Raw genomic sequence first — 12,191 nt, forward strand, 5'->3', positions numbered from 1 at the left:
CCTGTTGCAAAGCAGTTTCAGTCCCATCCAAGATATCTGATGATAATTCAGAGCACTTGAAATTCTGCATAATTTTAGTACAGTGTAATTTTATTGTATTTACTTGAGCTAAAATCTTGGCTCTAAAATGTGACAGAATATTTGAGAAGACTCAGCAAATCCTGTGTTGTCGTCTTATTCTGAATCACGAAACTTCTTAAATCAACAGCAGAATCTTTATAAGATCAACCGCTTTTTCTTACAGTGTAGATTACAATGACTGAACTGATTCTTGATTTGGATTACAGATTCTGCTGGCTGCCTTTGTTTTAGATATTAAGTGACTTTCAATTCAACAGTCAGCAAATTATTTTCAAGTGTAAAATTGTGTTTATCTTAGAGTCATAGATTCACACAGCACAGAAAAGGGCCCTTCAGCCCACCATGTCCATGCCCACCTTTTCACCCATCTACACTAATCTCATTTGTCCGTATTCTTCTATGTCTTGCCTATTTAAGTGCCTGTCTAAATGCCTCTGAACCATAGTGATTGTATCTGACTCCACCCTCCTCTGGCAATGAGTTCCAGATATCAACCGCTGTCTATGTAAAAACAACTTTTCCCTCAAATCCCCTTTAAAACTCCTTCTTCTCTCCTTAAACCTTTGCCCTCTTGTTTTTGATACTTTGTTACTCCTGTAATTCCCACATGGATAATATTACTTGAGGTTTGTACCCAAGACTGAAATTCTCCCTCGTCCAGCAGATGCACCATGGAGCTGTGCAGTTTCTCTGATTACTTCATAGAAAGAATATAGAAATATTTCTCACATCTCTGAGAAATAAATGTCAGATTTGAACAATAAATGTGCATAGGTAACCACTTCACCCATTTTCAACTGTCTTTTTTGCAGAGGTCAGAGAACAATTTTGCAGGGCATTCTGTTAGATGTGTTTTTTTTTAAACTGAGTTGAGTCGACCTGTGGAAGGTGCAGGCAGGAGGGCACTTTTCCAGCTTGCTTATTTTCTAATCCGGCAAGTGCAAAGGTGGAGCAACCATACTCCATATTCTGAGGGAAGGAGTCATTTTTTTTCATGTTTATGGCCCCATCGTTTAATTTTGTTATTCAAAAAAGTGTCATTTGTTTTATCTGCCTTGTTACTTAACATAAGTAATAATGCATGTATCTCGATAAGCATACTTTTTCTCCAATTTGAAGAATTGATTGAGTATGATGCAAATAGCAAATGACATGAAATCGAACTCAGCAATTCAATTGTTAAAAGAACATGAACTAGGTCTGTCATCCTTTGCTTTAAGACCTTATCTGACATATTTGAAGTGATTAACAGATTCATCTGTATGTTTGTATATTAAATGTCCTGCTATTGACATACTTCAGATGTACTTTTAATTTGTTTTTATCTGTCAGTAAAACAATATACATTTTTTTTAAACTTTCCTTCAAATTCAGTATGGGAATGAATCATGACAATGATCATCCATCCTGTGCAGATGGCCTCCATATCATGTCTGGGGAATGGATCAAAGGACAAAATTTGGGTGACGTATCCTGGTCTCAATGCAGCAGAGATGATCTAGAAAGATTTCTCAGGTATGTACATGCCATACTCTCATTTTACCTAAAGCTATTATCTTGTTGCAGCAGTGTAATGTAATGGACAATAGATGCTGTATAGACATAAGGTAATATTCGTTTCTCAGCCAACTATTTTTGTTTGTTTTCATAACTAGATATAAAAGGAAAAATTATGTAAAGAAGTGTCATAAGATATAATTTTCCTCTGCATGTTTGCTTAAAACAGATTTTTGTAAAATTTCATTGTTCTACTTTGAAGCAACCATTAGGTTGGTTAAAGTATTTGGATGAAAAAAAGTGCAAATGTATTAACTGGGATGCCAGCGGAGGAAATTAAACCATTAAATGCATTTGAATATGCTTGTGCATTTAATCATTTTAAGTTGATAACTTATTGGCACAATTGTATTCTCTCAGATGGAACATTCCATAATGAAATATTTATCGTTGTTAACTTTCAATATAGCTCTATTTGTAGCAGTATTTCCATATGGTACTTTATTGTAATTGAGTTGATCATTGATGTTTTCTGTCTACATGTACATTTGTACTAAACGCATGATTGCCAATTGTGATATAGTTTTTACGGAACCTGATAAGGTTGTGAATTGATTGTACTGGATATGTTCTGGTTGAGAAATTGAAAAACATCATTCCTGTTTTACAAGTTTAAAGTCGGCACCAGTGTTGCAGGAGGCTCTGACATATGCTGCCCACCATATTGATAAAAACAACTTAATTTTGTTCTTTAGTGAAAACACAGACAAGTATATTGGCCAATGGTTGAATTTCGTTTCCAGTATTCATTTTCTTCAGTCAATCCACTGGTCAATCTGCCAGGACTGGATTATGATTTAATTATGCTAATCTTTTGTAAAGTTTCTTACTGGTAGAGAATAGATCATACAACAGACCAACACGCCATTTCCATCTCTGGGACAGGAGGGTATAACAGAGGTCTCTGCTTGTGAGCTATAAGTGGCTTAGGTGCCTGTATTTTGCACCAAATTGGCAACTGCCAGAAGAGAAGATGTTGAGATAGCTGGCATGGAAAGGAAAATGTCTCAGCATTCAGAGATCATGACTTCCTTGGCATTCACAACTTTGCTGCTTTAAAGCACCAAATTATTGACTGTTACTAAGGCCTTAAGCCAAGTGTGAACATTATTGGTACAGCTCTGAAGTAGTGTATTAGAACATCAGTTAAATTATCTTAACATTCAAGCAATTATGTTTCATGGTGATGTTATGCACAATTGCTCAAAGAACGAGAAGATTTGATGCTGCTGGGGTGCAAAAACAAAAGCCAGGAGTGTGAAAATGGGAAATAAATACCTACTCTTCCAGAATAACTATCATCAGATGGATTTTGTGCTAAAGTTATGCTGGATTCCTCAATTTCCTCAGCAGAAAGCTATGTAAAACAGGGTGTAAATCAATACCACCAGCCGCTCATGAGGACGTGCTGGCATATCCAACCAGAAGGAAACTGAACGTGGAATACATCATCTACATTTGGAAGACAATAGTTCTGTAATATCTCAATGATAGGAAAAGAGCAGGAAGCAAAAACCACTTTAACCAAGCCATTCTGCTGCAGTCCCATGTTCCTCGAGGCAACAGGAGTGACACCCTATTGTCCCACATGCTGCTTATGCAAATAATGCTGACCCTGACATTGGCCATCTGCAGCATGGTCTGTGGAACGGGTGGACATCTCGCCCTACCAAAATTGCTATGACCTTAGGACTATTATCTCTTCAGATAGTGCAGAAGGAACATTGTCCTCTCCAGTCCATTTAACTATATAATATCTATAACAGTTTCAAACAGCTTGTGTGCTAAAGTGCAAAATTGGCTCAAACACAACAGATAATACAAAATACTGTTGATAATTGATTTTGGCAGCTTTCAGTCATTTTTAATAACTCAAGATTTTCCCATTGTGCCAGCTCTTTCTGCATAATGATTGAATGACCTCATTTTTTATAATGTTCCCTTGTAATGTTGCCTATTAATAATTGCAAATTCTGCTAGAGTTAACAAAACATTTCTAAGAAAAGATTTATGATTGCTTTTGAGAATTTCTTCTGCACTTGAGTTTTGAATTTGAGCATCATAGTCCAGGATCTCAAACATACATCACTAATTATGCACAGAGAAACTTCCTTCTGTAATATGGGTTTTCACTATGTTCTGTGCATGAACTGATTGAGAAACCGTAGAGGTTTATAGCAGGGAAGGAGGCCATTCAACCCATCATGTCCATGCCAGTCCATGCCTTTTTGATGTTGCTTCATAAAACAATATTACCCGGAACAATGTTTCTCTTTTTTTTCCCTTCCCATTCCCTGCTAGTGACCTTGCTTCATAGAAAAAAACATCATGAGCTCAGATGGGCTATTCAACTGTTGGGAGGGGTGGGAAGTGATGCAACTTCTGAAACTACAGATTGTAAGGTAAACAAGGGCAACCGCAAAAACACTTGTATTGTACTTTTAATGTAATGAAACATGTTAAGATGGTACACAGGTTAATTATCAAACAGAATTTCCACCGAATCAGATGAGCAAATATCAGTGCAGATAATCAGCTTGAAGTATTTAAGGCAATGCATAAATAAGGAAAGAGGTAAAGAGGCAGAGAGTGTTAGGAAGACACTTCACTTAGGGATTTGACAGGACAGCTGAAGCCATGGCAACTAATAGGAGAATGACTTTATTAAGGAACATTCAAGAAGCCAGGCTTAGGGGATTGCTAATAACTGGGAGGGTTGCAGGGCTGGGTGAACTTGCAGAGATGTAGTGAAATAGGTGGGGAGGCATGGCCATGGGTGGAGTGAAACAGAGGATGAGAATTATAAAATTAACCGTATAGGGTAGCTGGCGCAAGTTGATGGATGAATCAGACATGGTGCAAGTTAGCACACAGCCACTGGGGTTTAGGATGATTTGAAATTTGCACAGAAGGTAAAGTGGAGTTGGGGGGAAATTCTAAAGGTTAGATCCTTGTCAGTGGGATGTTCTACCACTGATGATTAATCCCCAAGAAACTTTTGATGTTTGTGGGGCTAAACAGATTAAAGGGTATGTTCATGCAGAAATTTGAAGGCAACAGATAAGGTAGGGAGTGAGATGGACAAAGGTGTCATAATGATGGAATGAATAAGGGGTCTGAAGCATATTTCAAGTCAAATATGATACAAAGGTTGTGAACAGTCTGGTGCAGCCTCAGGCAGCTGATAGGTAGAAGAAATGAGTCACTGATTAGGAACTGAATTTGTGATAAATACAAAGGAAGCTATTTTGTCTTCCAGTATGGGTTCATGGACCGTTCAGAAATCTGATGGCAGAGGGGAAGAAACTGTTCCTAAAACATTGAGTATGGGTCTTCAGGCTCCTGTATCTCCTCCCCAATGGTAGTAATGTGAAAAGGCCATGTCCCAGATGGTGAGGGTCCTTAATGATAGATGCTGCCTTCTTGAGGCGTCGCCTCTTGATGATGTCCTCGATGGCGGGGAGGGTTGTGTTGGAGCTGGCTGAGTCTACGACCCTCTGCAGCCTCTTTCGATCCTGTGCATTGGAGCCTCCATACCAGGCAGTGATGCAACCAGTCAGAATGCTCTCCACTGTACATCTGTAAAAATTTGCAAGAGTCTTTGATGACATACCAAATCCAAGCACACCAAAGCAGCCAGGAAATGTGGATTAATTATCTAAATCTCAAATGAAACTAGTATTAGTAAAGGTGGCCATGAATCAGAATCAGGTTTATTATATCTGGCATATGTCATGAATTTGTTATTTTGCAGCAGCAGTACAATGCAGGACATAAAGACATAAAAATTACTATAAGTTACAAAAACAAATGGTGAAAAAGAGGAATAATGAGGTAGTATTCATGGACCATTCAGAAATCTGATGGTTGAGGGGAAGAAGCTGTTCCTGAAATGTTGAGTGTGGGTCTTCAGGTTCCTGTACCTCCTCCCTGATGGTAGTAACGTGAAGAGAGCATGTCCCCGGTTGTGAGGGTCCTTAATGATGGATGCCGCCTTCTTGAGGCACTGCCTCACTCTGGTAATTTGTGAAAATAAAATTCTGGTTCAATAATGTTCTTGAGGGAAAGAAATCTGCCATCTTTAAGGATCTAACCTATTTGTGAATCCAGGCCCACAGAAATGCAGTTAATTTTTAAATGCTCTTTGAAATAGGTACAGCTGGCCACTCAATTCAAGGAGAGTTAGTGGTGGGCAATTGATGCTGAACTTGTGGTGATGCCCACATCCCATGAATGCATAATAAATAAGCTATTATTTTGTTTATTTCATTATGTCAGTGAGATAGAAAAGAAATAGGAGGGCAAAAAATGTGGATCCTTGGAGGACTCCAATTCAGGAGTAGGAAGGGAAGCCATCTTTTATCACTATAGCTGGATGTCAGGGGCAGAGTGTAAGAGGAGGCTGCTGACAGGTGCAGAAGGACAGGAGGATAGTATAACAACACTAAATACAATCAGTGACTTTGAAAATAATTGACTTGTTTCTATAGCTGAGGCATATACCTAACCTGGGAGAGTCAGGTATAAAGGTTCTAACATCGGAAAGATGGCATAGATTTGGAAACTGACATTGTATTATTGGTCATGATTTCATTTTTCACCAAAACTGCTCACTGGGTCCATACCTTAAACTAGACATGGGTAAAAAAGTGAAGGATAATAGAAATTACCTTTAACATCAATGAAACGTGCATTTCAATGTGACACCTAAGAGCCTAATTATACTTGACATCATCAGCTGGATTCACACAAAGGAAAATGGTGATGTTTTCAGGAAGTCAAACAACAAAGCCCCTTGTTATTGCTGGAGGGAAATCCTCCTGCAATCATCCTTAATTGCTCTATCAATGACCTTTCCCCATTGTAAAGTTAGGAGTTCCAAAATAGGACCTTGTGGTGCCTGTGGTTTCACCTTTCTGGCTGATTTGCCTTCAGTTTCTCATAAGTCACACGCACTTATTTTTATTGTGATTCACACTTTCCAGCATGGAGTACTCCCTCGTGCCACTAGTATGCTGAGTTGGAGATTGGAATATCAGTTTTTACACAATACTGATCTGATGCCAGCACTGCCAAATTGGACCATCACAGTTCAGTTTAAACCTCAGATTAAATGTGCATGGAAAACCCAGCATTAAGTACACCGACCTGCAGTAAATTAAAGGATAATGCAGTTTTGTTGATCAATAATTGGAGGGAGCATTTGTTAATTGCCAAACTGCTGAATGCTTCTGTTCTTTGGGATACTTTTGGATTCTTACCCAAATTCAACTTGATACTTTCTCCTGAACGTGGATGCATTGGTAACAATTACTTTGGGCCTTCAATGCATCAGAGCATGAACAGAGGCCCCAGGTAAGAGGAAAGTGGTGATAAATGAGTGGAAATGTGTTTGTCATCCCGTGGACAGAACACCTCCCCATTTCATCTTGTTGGCCAAAGCCTTGAGAACACTTCTGGAACTCGGAGTGCCCCCTCTCAGCTGTGATCAGATGTGGTGCCCAGCAAGGTACCAAAGCACATGGAATGACTTCTGTCACCAGCTGCAGCCACAGAGCACACAGACACTTTAGATTACTCTGGGTTTTATGCCCTGCAATTAAACCTTGACCATGCACCTGCTCACTCCTATTCCATGCCCTCCTGGTGCAAGTTCCCAGCACTTCTGTGTCCTGTTTAGGAATATTGTACTTAGTTGATCCCAAGATTTCTGAGTCAATGATAAGAAGCCCTACACTGCCGAAGATCTGTCAGCATCCCAGCTCTGAACTACTTTTAGACATATTTCGTATCACTCAATTCATCCCCTCCCTGACATTATCTTTCCTGGTGAAGATAATTATGTAGGATAGTCTTCTAGTGTCAGACAGACGCCCGAGTAATCTGGGGTTAAAGGCTCAATAAGCACAAAGTACTGCACCTTTGTAATGAGATCAAAGGTGAAATTTGAACTCCACACTGACAGGAGTCATGCTGCGCTTGCCTATGTTAAGGTCAGGCCAGGATTAACATGATTTACTTCAGGTTCAGTTGAAGCACAAGTGGAAGTTTTAACTGAAAACCTCTGTCATTCAAGCTCTTTGTGCATTTCTGATTTGGGGAAAAAAGCTAATGATTGGCTATGGAAAATGAATTCAGAATGCGGTTTTCTTTTTAACCAGTGGACTTACTAATTTATTTAAGAGTTGATTAGTTACATGCACCTGCTTCTCAAAGTGCTTGTCCTTACTAGAAGAATTATTGTATAATGACTATGCAAATGAAGTACAATGAGTAAGTAATTTCTTTGAGGTGTGGTTGAGATGAGAATAAGGATGTAAAATTCCTTTACACCAGGGTAATTGGTCTCCTGGTAAACCAATGACAGGCAATAATGTACTGTTTTTAGTGTATGTGCCAGATAATTTTCACAGAAATTTATTAAAGATATACTTAACAGCACATCAGTCAGATTTTATTTTTTTCCTTAGTGACCTGATGTGCGGGCAAACTAAAAATCATGATGCCAGCAGCTGGTAAATGTGTAACTGAAGCCAGAATTCTTGACTGCAGTTTAGACAGAAAGATGTGCCAATTTATTTTTCTCCACTCAGTCACAGCTGCATACTAAGCAAGGCTTGAAGTGCCATCCTTTGCTTGTCTCTTTCAAGAGCTCAATGAATGGCAACATAGTGGTGGTCAGCAGTGCTTCTTTGACATAATTCACCTTTGCGGAAAATTTGCTGAAAACCACTGATTGTTGATAAATTGAATCTATCCATCAGTCGTACTCTGCTGTATTTTGTTGGCAAGCTCTATGCTGTCATGAAAATGTTCTGCTGGATCTCATCACAAAGTGGTCCGCAATGTGCTATAACACCGCATGTAAAACAGAGAAGCAACAATCCAAGCGAATTTAACGCTTCATTTGAATTGCGTATGGTTTCATTTTATTGGAAAAATCGGACTAGATTTTGCAAATCATTGCTTCTGAGGTATTGTTCCCCCAGCTGGAAAGTATGCAGATGTTTAGATGAGGACACATAAAGGCTTGGCGATAATGATCAGTAATTTGTCAACAGCCATCGTCCAAGGACACGTTTGAAAAATGACTCTTTGGTGATGGAAATTAGCCAGTACTTCTGTGTTAGCAGCTTCAGAATTCCTAAACCAAAATAAACTGAAACAAATAATGAATTTTGATAGAATAAACCACTGAATAAAATCTGAAATCATGTCTCTGCTAACAAAATCTCTTCTTTGTATTGATTGAACTCTTCAGAAATCACCATCTTAATTAGTTTAGTCCTCAATCTGTATTTTCTAATTTAAAAATAACACACAACTCACTATGTACAGCTTAATTAAGATGTATAATCACAGTAATGTTACTTTCTGACTTTATGCATTCTTTCACATTATAGTTTTGCTGGTGTCCAGTACATGAATGTTGACAGTGTTAGAAAGCAGAACACATTTCATCTGTTGACACTACTATGTACAACCAATATCAAGCACAGAGGAGCTTTGTGGGAGCAATATACATGCTTAATATTGCCCAAACAAGGCAGTCTGCTGCTAGTATTTGGCTGCATTAACACCTACCAGTGATAGGCATCATTCATCATGGCTTTGGACAGAATTCAGAGGCACTCTCTACCTCTTGAGAGAGTGATCAACTTTTGACTGGAGATAAAATGAGGATTATTGCTGTACCTTCTGCCTTTATGAGAGGCACTTTGAATGTGTGTAGTTACACAGATCTACTGATCATACAGCTGTATGTGTTCATGTTGTGAACATTCCTATTGTCAGCCTATTGTGCCAAAGTGTAAAGTAAAATTAAGAATGAATACGAAATAGTGTTATGAATTCAGTTTTATTTACATTCATCGTATTTCAGAGCAAAGAAATGGAATCATATTTTGAACCGGGGGTTCAACCAGTCCAACAGCATCTGTAGAAAGAGAAACCAGTGTTAATGTTTCGGGTCAGATCCTTAGAACTGGGGGTGGGGTGGGAGCAGAGACGTTACAGTTTTCAAAGTAGAGCTGGGGGTCGTGGGGAGGAGTGAGGTGTAATACAAAAGACCACATGGAGAAAGGTTAAGAGGGATCAGGTGATAAGAAGCATGAGGACAGACTTAGCAAGGCATTTTAAAACAAAAATGGGGCAAGAAAGGGACATAAGCATGATAATGGGAATGATGAGAAAGCAATTTATTTGAATTTGGAATATTCAGTACAAAAACAGAAAATGCTGGAAATACTCCGCAAGTCAGGCCGCATCTGTTAGAAGCAAAACAGAGTCAATGTTTCAGGTCGGAGACCTTTGTTAATTTTAGATTTCCAGCATCTACAGTTTTTTGATTTTCACTTCTAGAAAATTCAATGTTCGTTCCAGAGGGTTGCAAAGTGCCTTATACCACATGCCCTCTAATCCAGGCAGCATCTTGGTAAACCTCTTTTGCACCCTCTCCAAAACCTTCACATCCTTCCTATAATGGGCTGACCAGAATTGAATGCAATACTCCAGATGTGGCCTAACCAGAGTTTTATAAAGCTGCAACATAACTTCCTGATTCTTGAACTCAATGCCTTGACTAATAAAGGCAAGCATGCCATATGCCTTCTTTATCACTCTATAAACCTGTGCAGCCACTTTCAGGGAGCTATGGACTTGGACCCCAAGATCCCTCTGTACATCAACACTCTTAAGGATCCTGCCATTAACAATATACTGTCCCTTTACATTTGATCTCCTGAAGTGTAACACATCACATTTGGCTGGATTAAACTCCATCGCCATTTTTAATTTACAAATCCACCCATCCCCATTTTCATCCAGGTCATTTTATATATTGCTATATCACAAACAGATATTTGTATATTTGAGTATTGTGATCACAAACTCTCTGAAAACATTCAGCACCGCCAGTGATTTCTGGCAGTCTCTGGCCCACGACTGCTCAAAGTGGAGTGGGAACGTTTGAGGCAGTACAGTGAACTCTCATTTATCTACATTTATGCTTCTGGAATTCTCATGCAACTGGCAAAATTTCTAAGAATATTAAACAATTTTGTAAAATTCTCAGTGTATTTTATTTCAAGTGTTATGCAAAATAAGGGTGTAAAGACATTTTTAGTTTATTTACATTTATACATGAGGGCAGTGCCATTGTGAACTAATTAGCAACAACATCCTCTTTGAAGATTTGGCACCATGTGATGATGATTGCAGTCATTAATTTGATTTAGTTTTGCTTTATTTTACATGAATAATGATTAGCCCTAAAATATAGAATTGCAATGTAAAGCATTGTTATTTAAAAGGGTAAGAAGATGACATATAGTTCAGCAATTTATTTAAAGTTTTATGCGTAGAATACCAGTGTGTGTTGTATAGCAATTGTTGACCAATTCTCATGCAATCAGGGCCCCTCCGTTCCCCATGGATGCCAGATGGATGAGAGTATCCTGTGTTGAGAACCTTGAGAACATTGAGGAAACACAATGCTTAAGTGGCAAAAGGAGCACACCACCTCACAAACTAGCCACCCTGTCAGGCACCTCCTGCTCCATCTGTGGAAGAGTCTGCTGTTCCCATATTGGCCCGGGTCAGTCATCTCAGAACAAATGAAACCAGGGTACATGGAAGTCGTCCTCAATCTGTAGGGACTGCCTAAGAAGAAGACATTACACTTGACTTGTGTCAGTACTGTTCATTAATATTACAAACAGCTCTGAGATTTAACTCTTTAATGAAAAGTTAGAAAAAAGATTTGCACTGCATGGTTCTTTCATCACTTCCAGATTGTCTCAAATCATTTTACAGACATTGAATTACATTTGAAGTGTTGTCCCTTTTGTAATATAGGAAACACGGCAGGTTGTTTGTGTGCCACAAGTTCCTACAAGAAGCAATGTGATTATATCCACATGACCATGGGTGTTGACTGGGGGATAAATATTGGCTAGAGCACCAGAGAAGACTTTCCTGCTTTTCTTTAATAGAATGCTGTGGGATTTTTACATCCGCCTAAGAGGGCATATTGGTGCTCTGTTTAAATTCTCACCTGAAGGATATTACCTCTAATGGTAAATTGCAGTGGTATCTTAGCCACTATTTTTCTGAAAGGACTGGAGCGATATAGACCATGCGTGGGCAGATGGGATTAGTTAGGATTGGTATCATGTTCAGCACAGACGTCATGGGCCAAAGAGCCTGTTCTTGTACTGTAGGGTTCCATGTTCTAGAAACCTGGAGTGAAACTGAACCTTCTGTCTCAGAAACACGACCGGAGTCACAATTTTTCAATTAAGTGCTTCCACAGGATGAAGCAATACAGAGACATAATAAGATAAGATTTCTTTATTAGTCACATGTACCTCGAAACACACAGTAAAATGCATCTTTTACGTAGAATGTTCTGGGGGCAGCCTGCAAGTGTCACCAGTTACTGGTGTCAACATAGCATGCCCACAACTTCCTAACCCGTACGTCTTTGGAATGTGGGAGGAAACCGGAGCACCCGGAGGAAACCCATGCAGACACGGGAAGAACATACAAACTCC

General features: G+C 39.0%; 1 protein-coding gene across 1 annotated transcript in view; it reads left to right on the forward strand.

Annotated features, from left to right (window-relative positions):
* LOC127572671 (A disintegrin and metalloproteinase with thrombospondin motifs 19-like) overlaps positions 1-12,191 on the forward strand; it is a 282,491-nt gene that overhangs the window by 126,702 nt on the left and 143,598 nt on the right. The window contains exon 10 of the mRNA XM_052020173.1: positions 1,456-1,596. Coding sequence (XP_051876133.1) covers positions 1,456-1,596 — 141 coding nt within the window. The remainder of the gene's footprint in view (positions 1-1,455; positions 1,597-12,191) is intronic.

This window comes from Pristis pectinata, chromosome 7 (assembly GCF_009764475.1).
Source record: "Pristis pectinata isolate sPriPec2 chromosome 7, sPriPec2.1.pri, whole genome shotgun sequence".
Lineage (NCBI taxonomy): Eukaryota > Metazoa > Chordata > Chondrichthyes > Rhinopristiformes > Pristidae > Pristis > Pristis pectinata.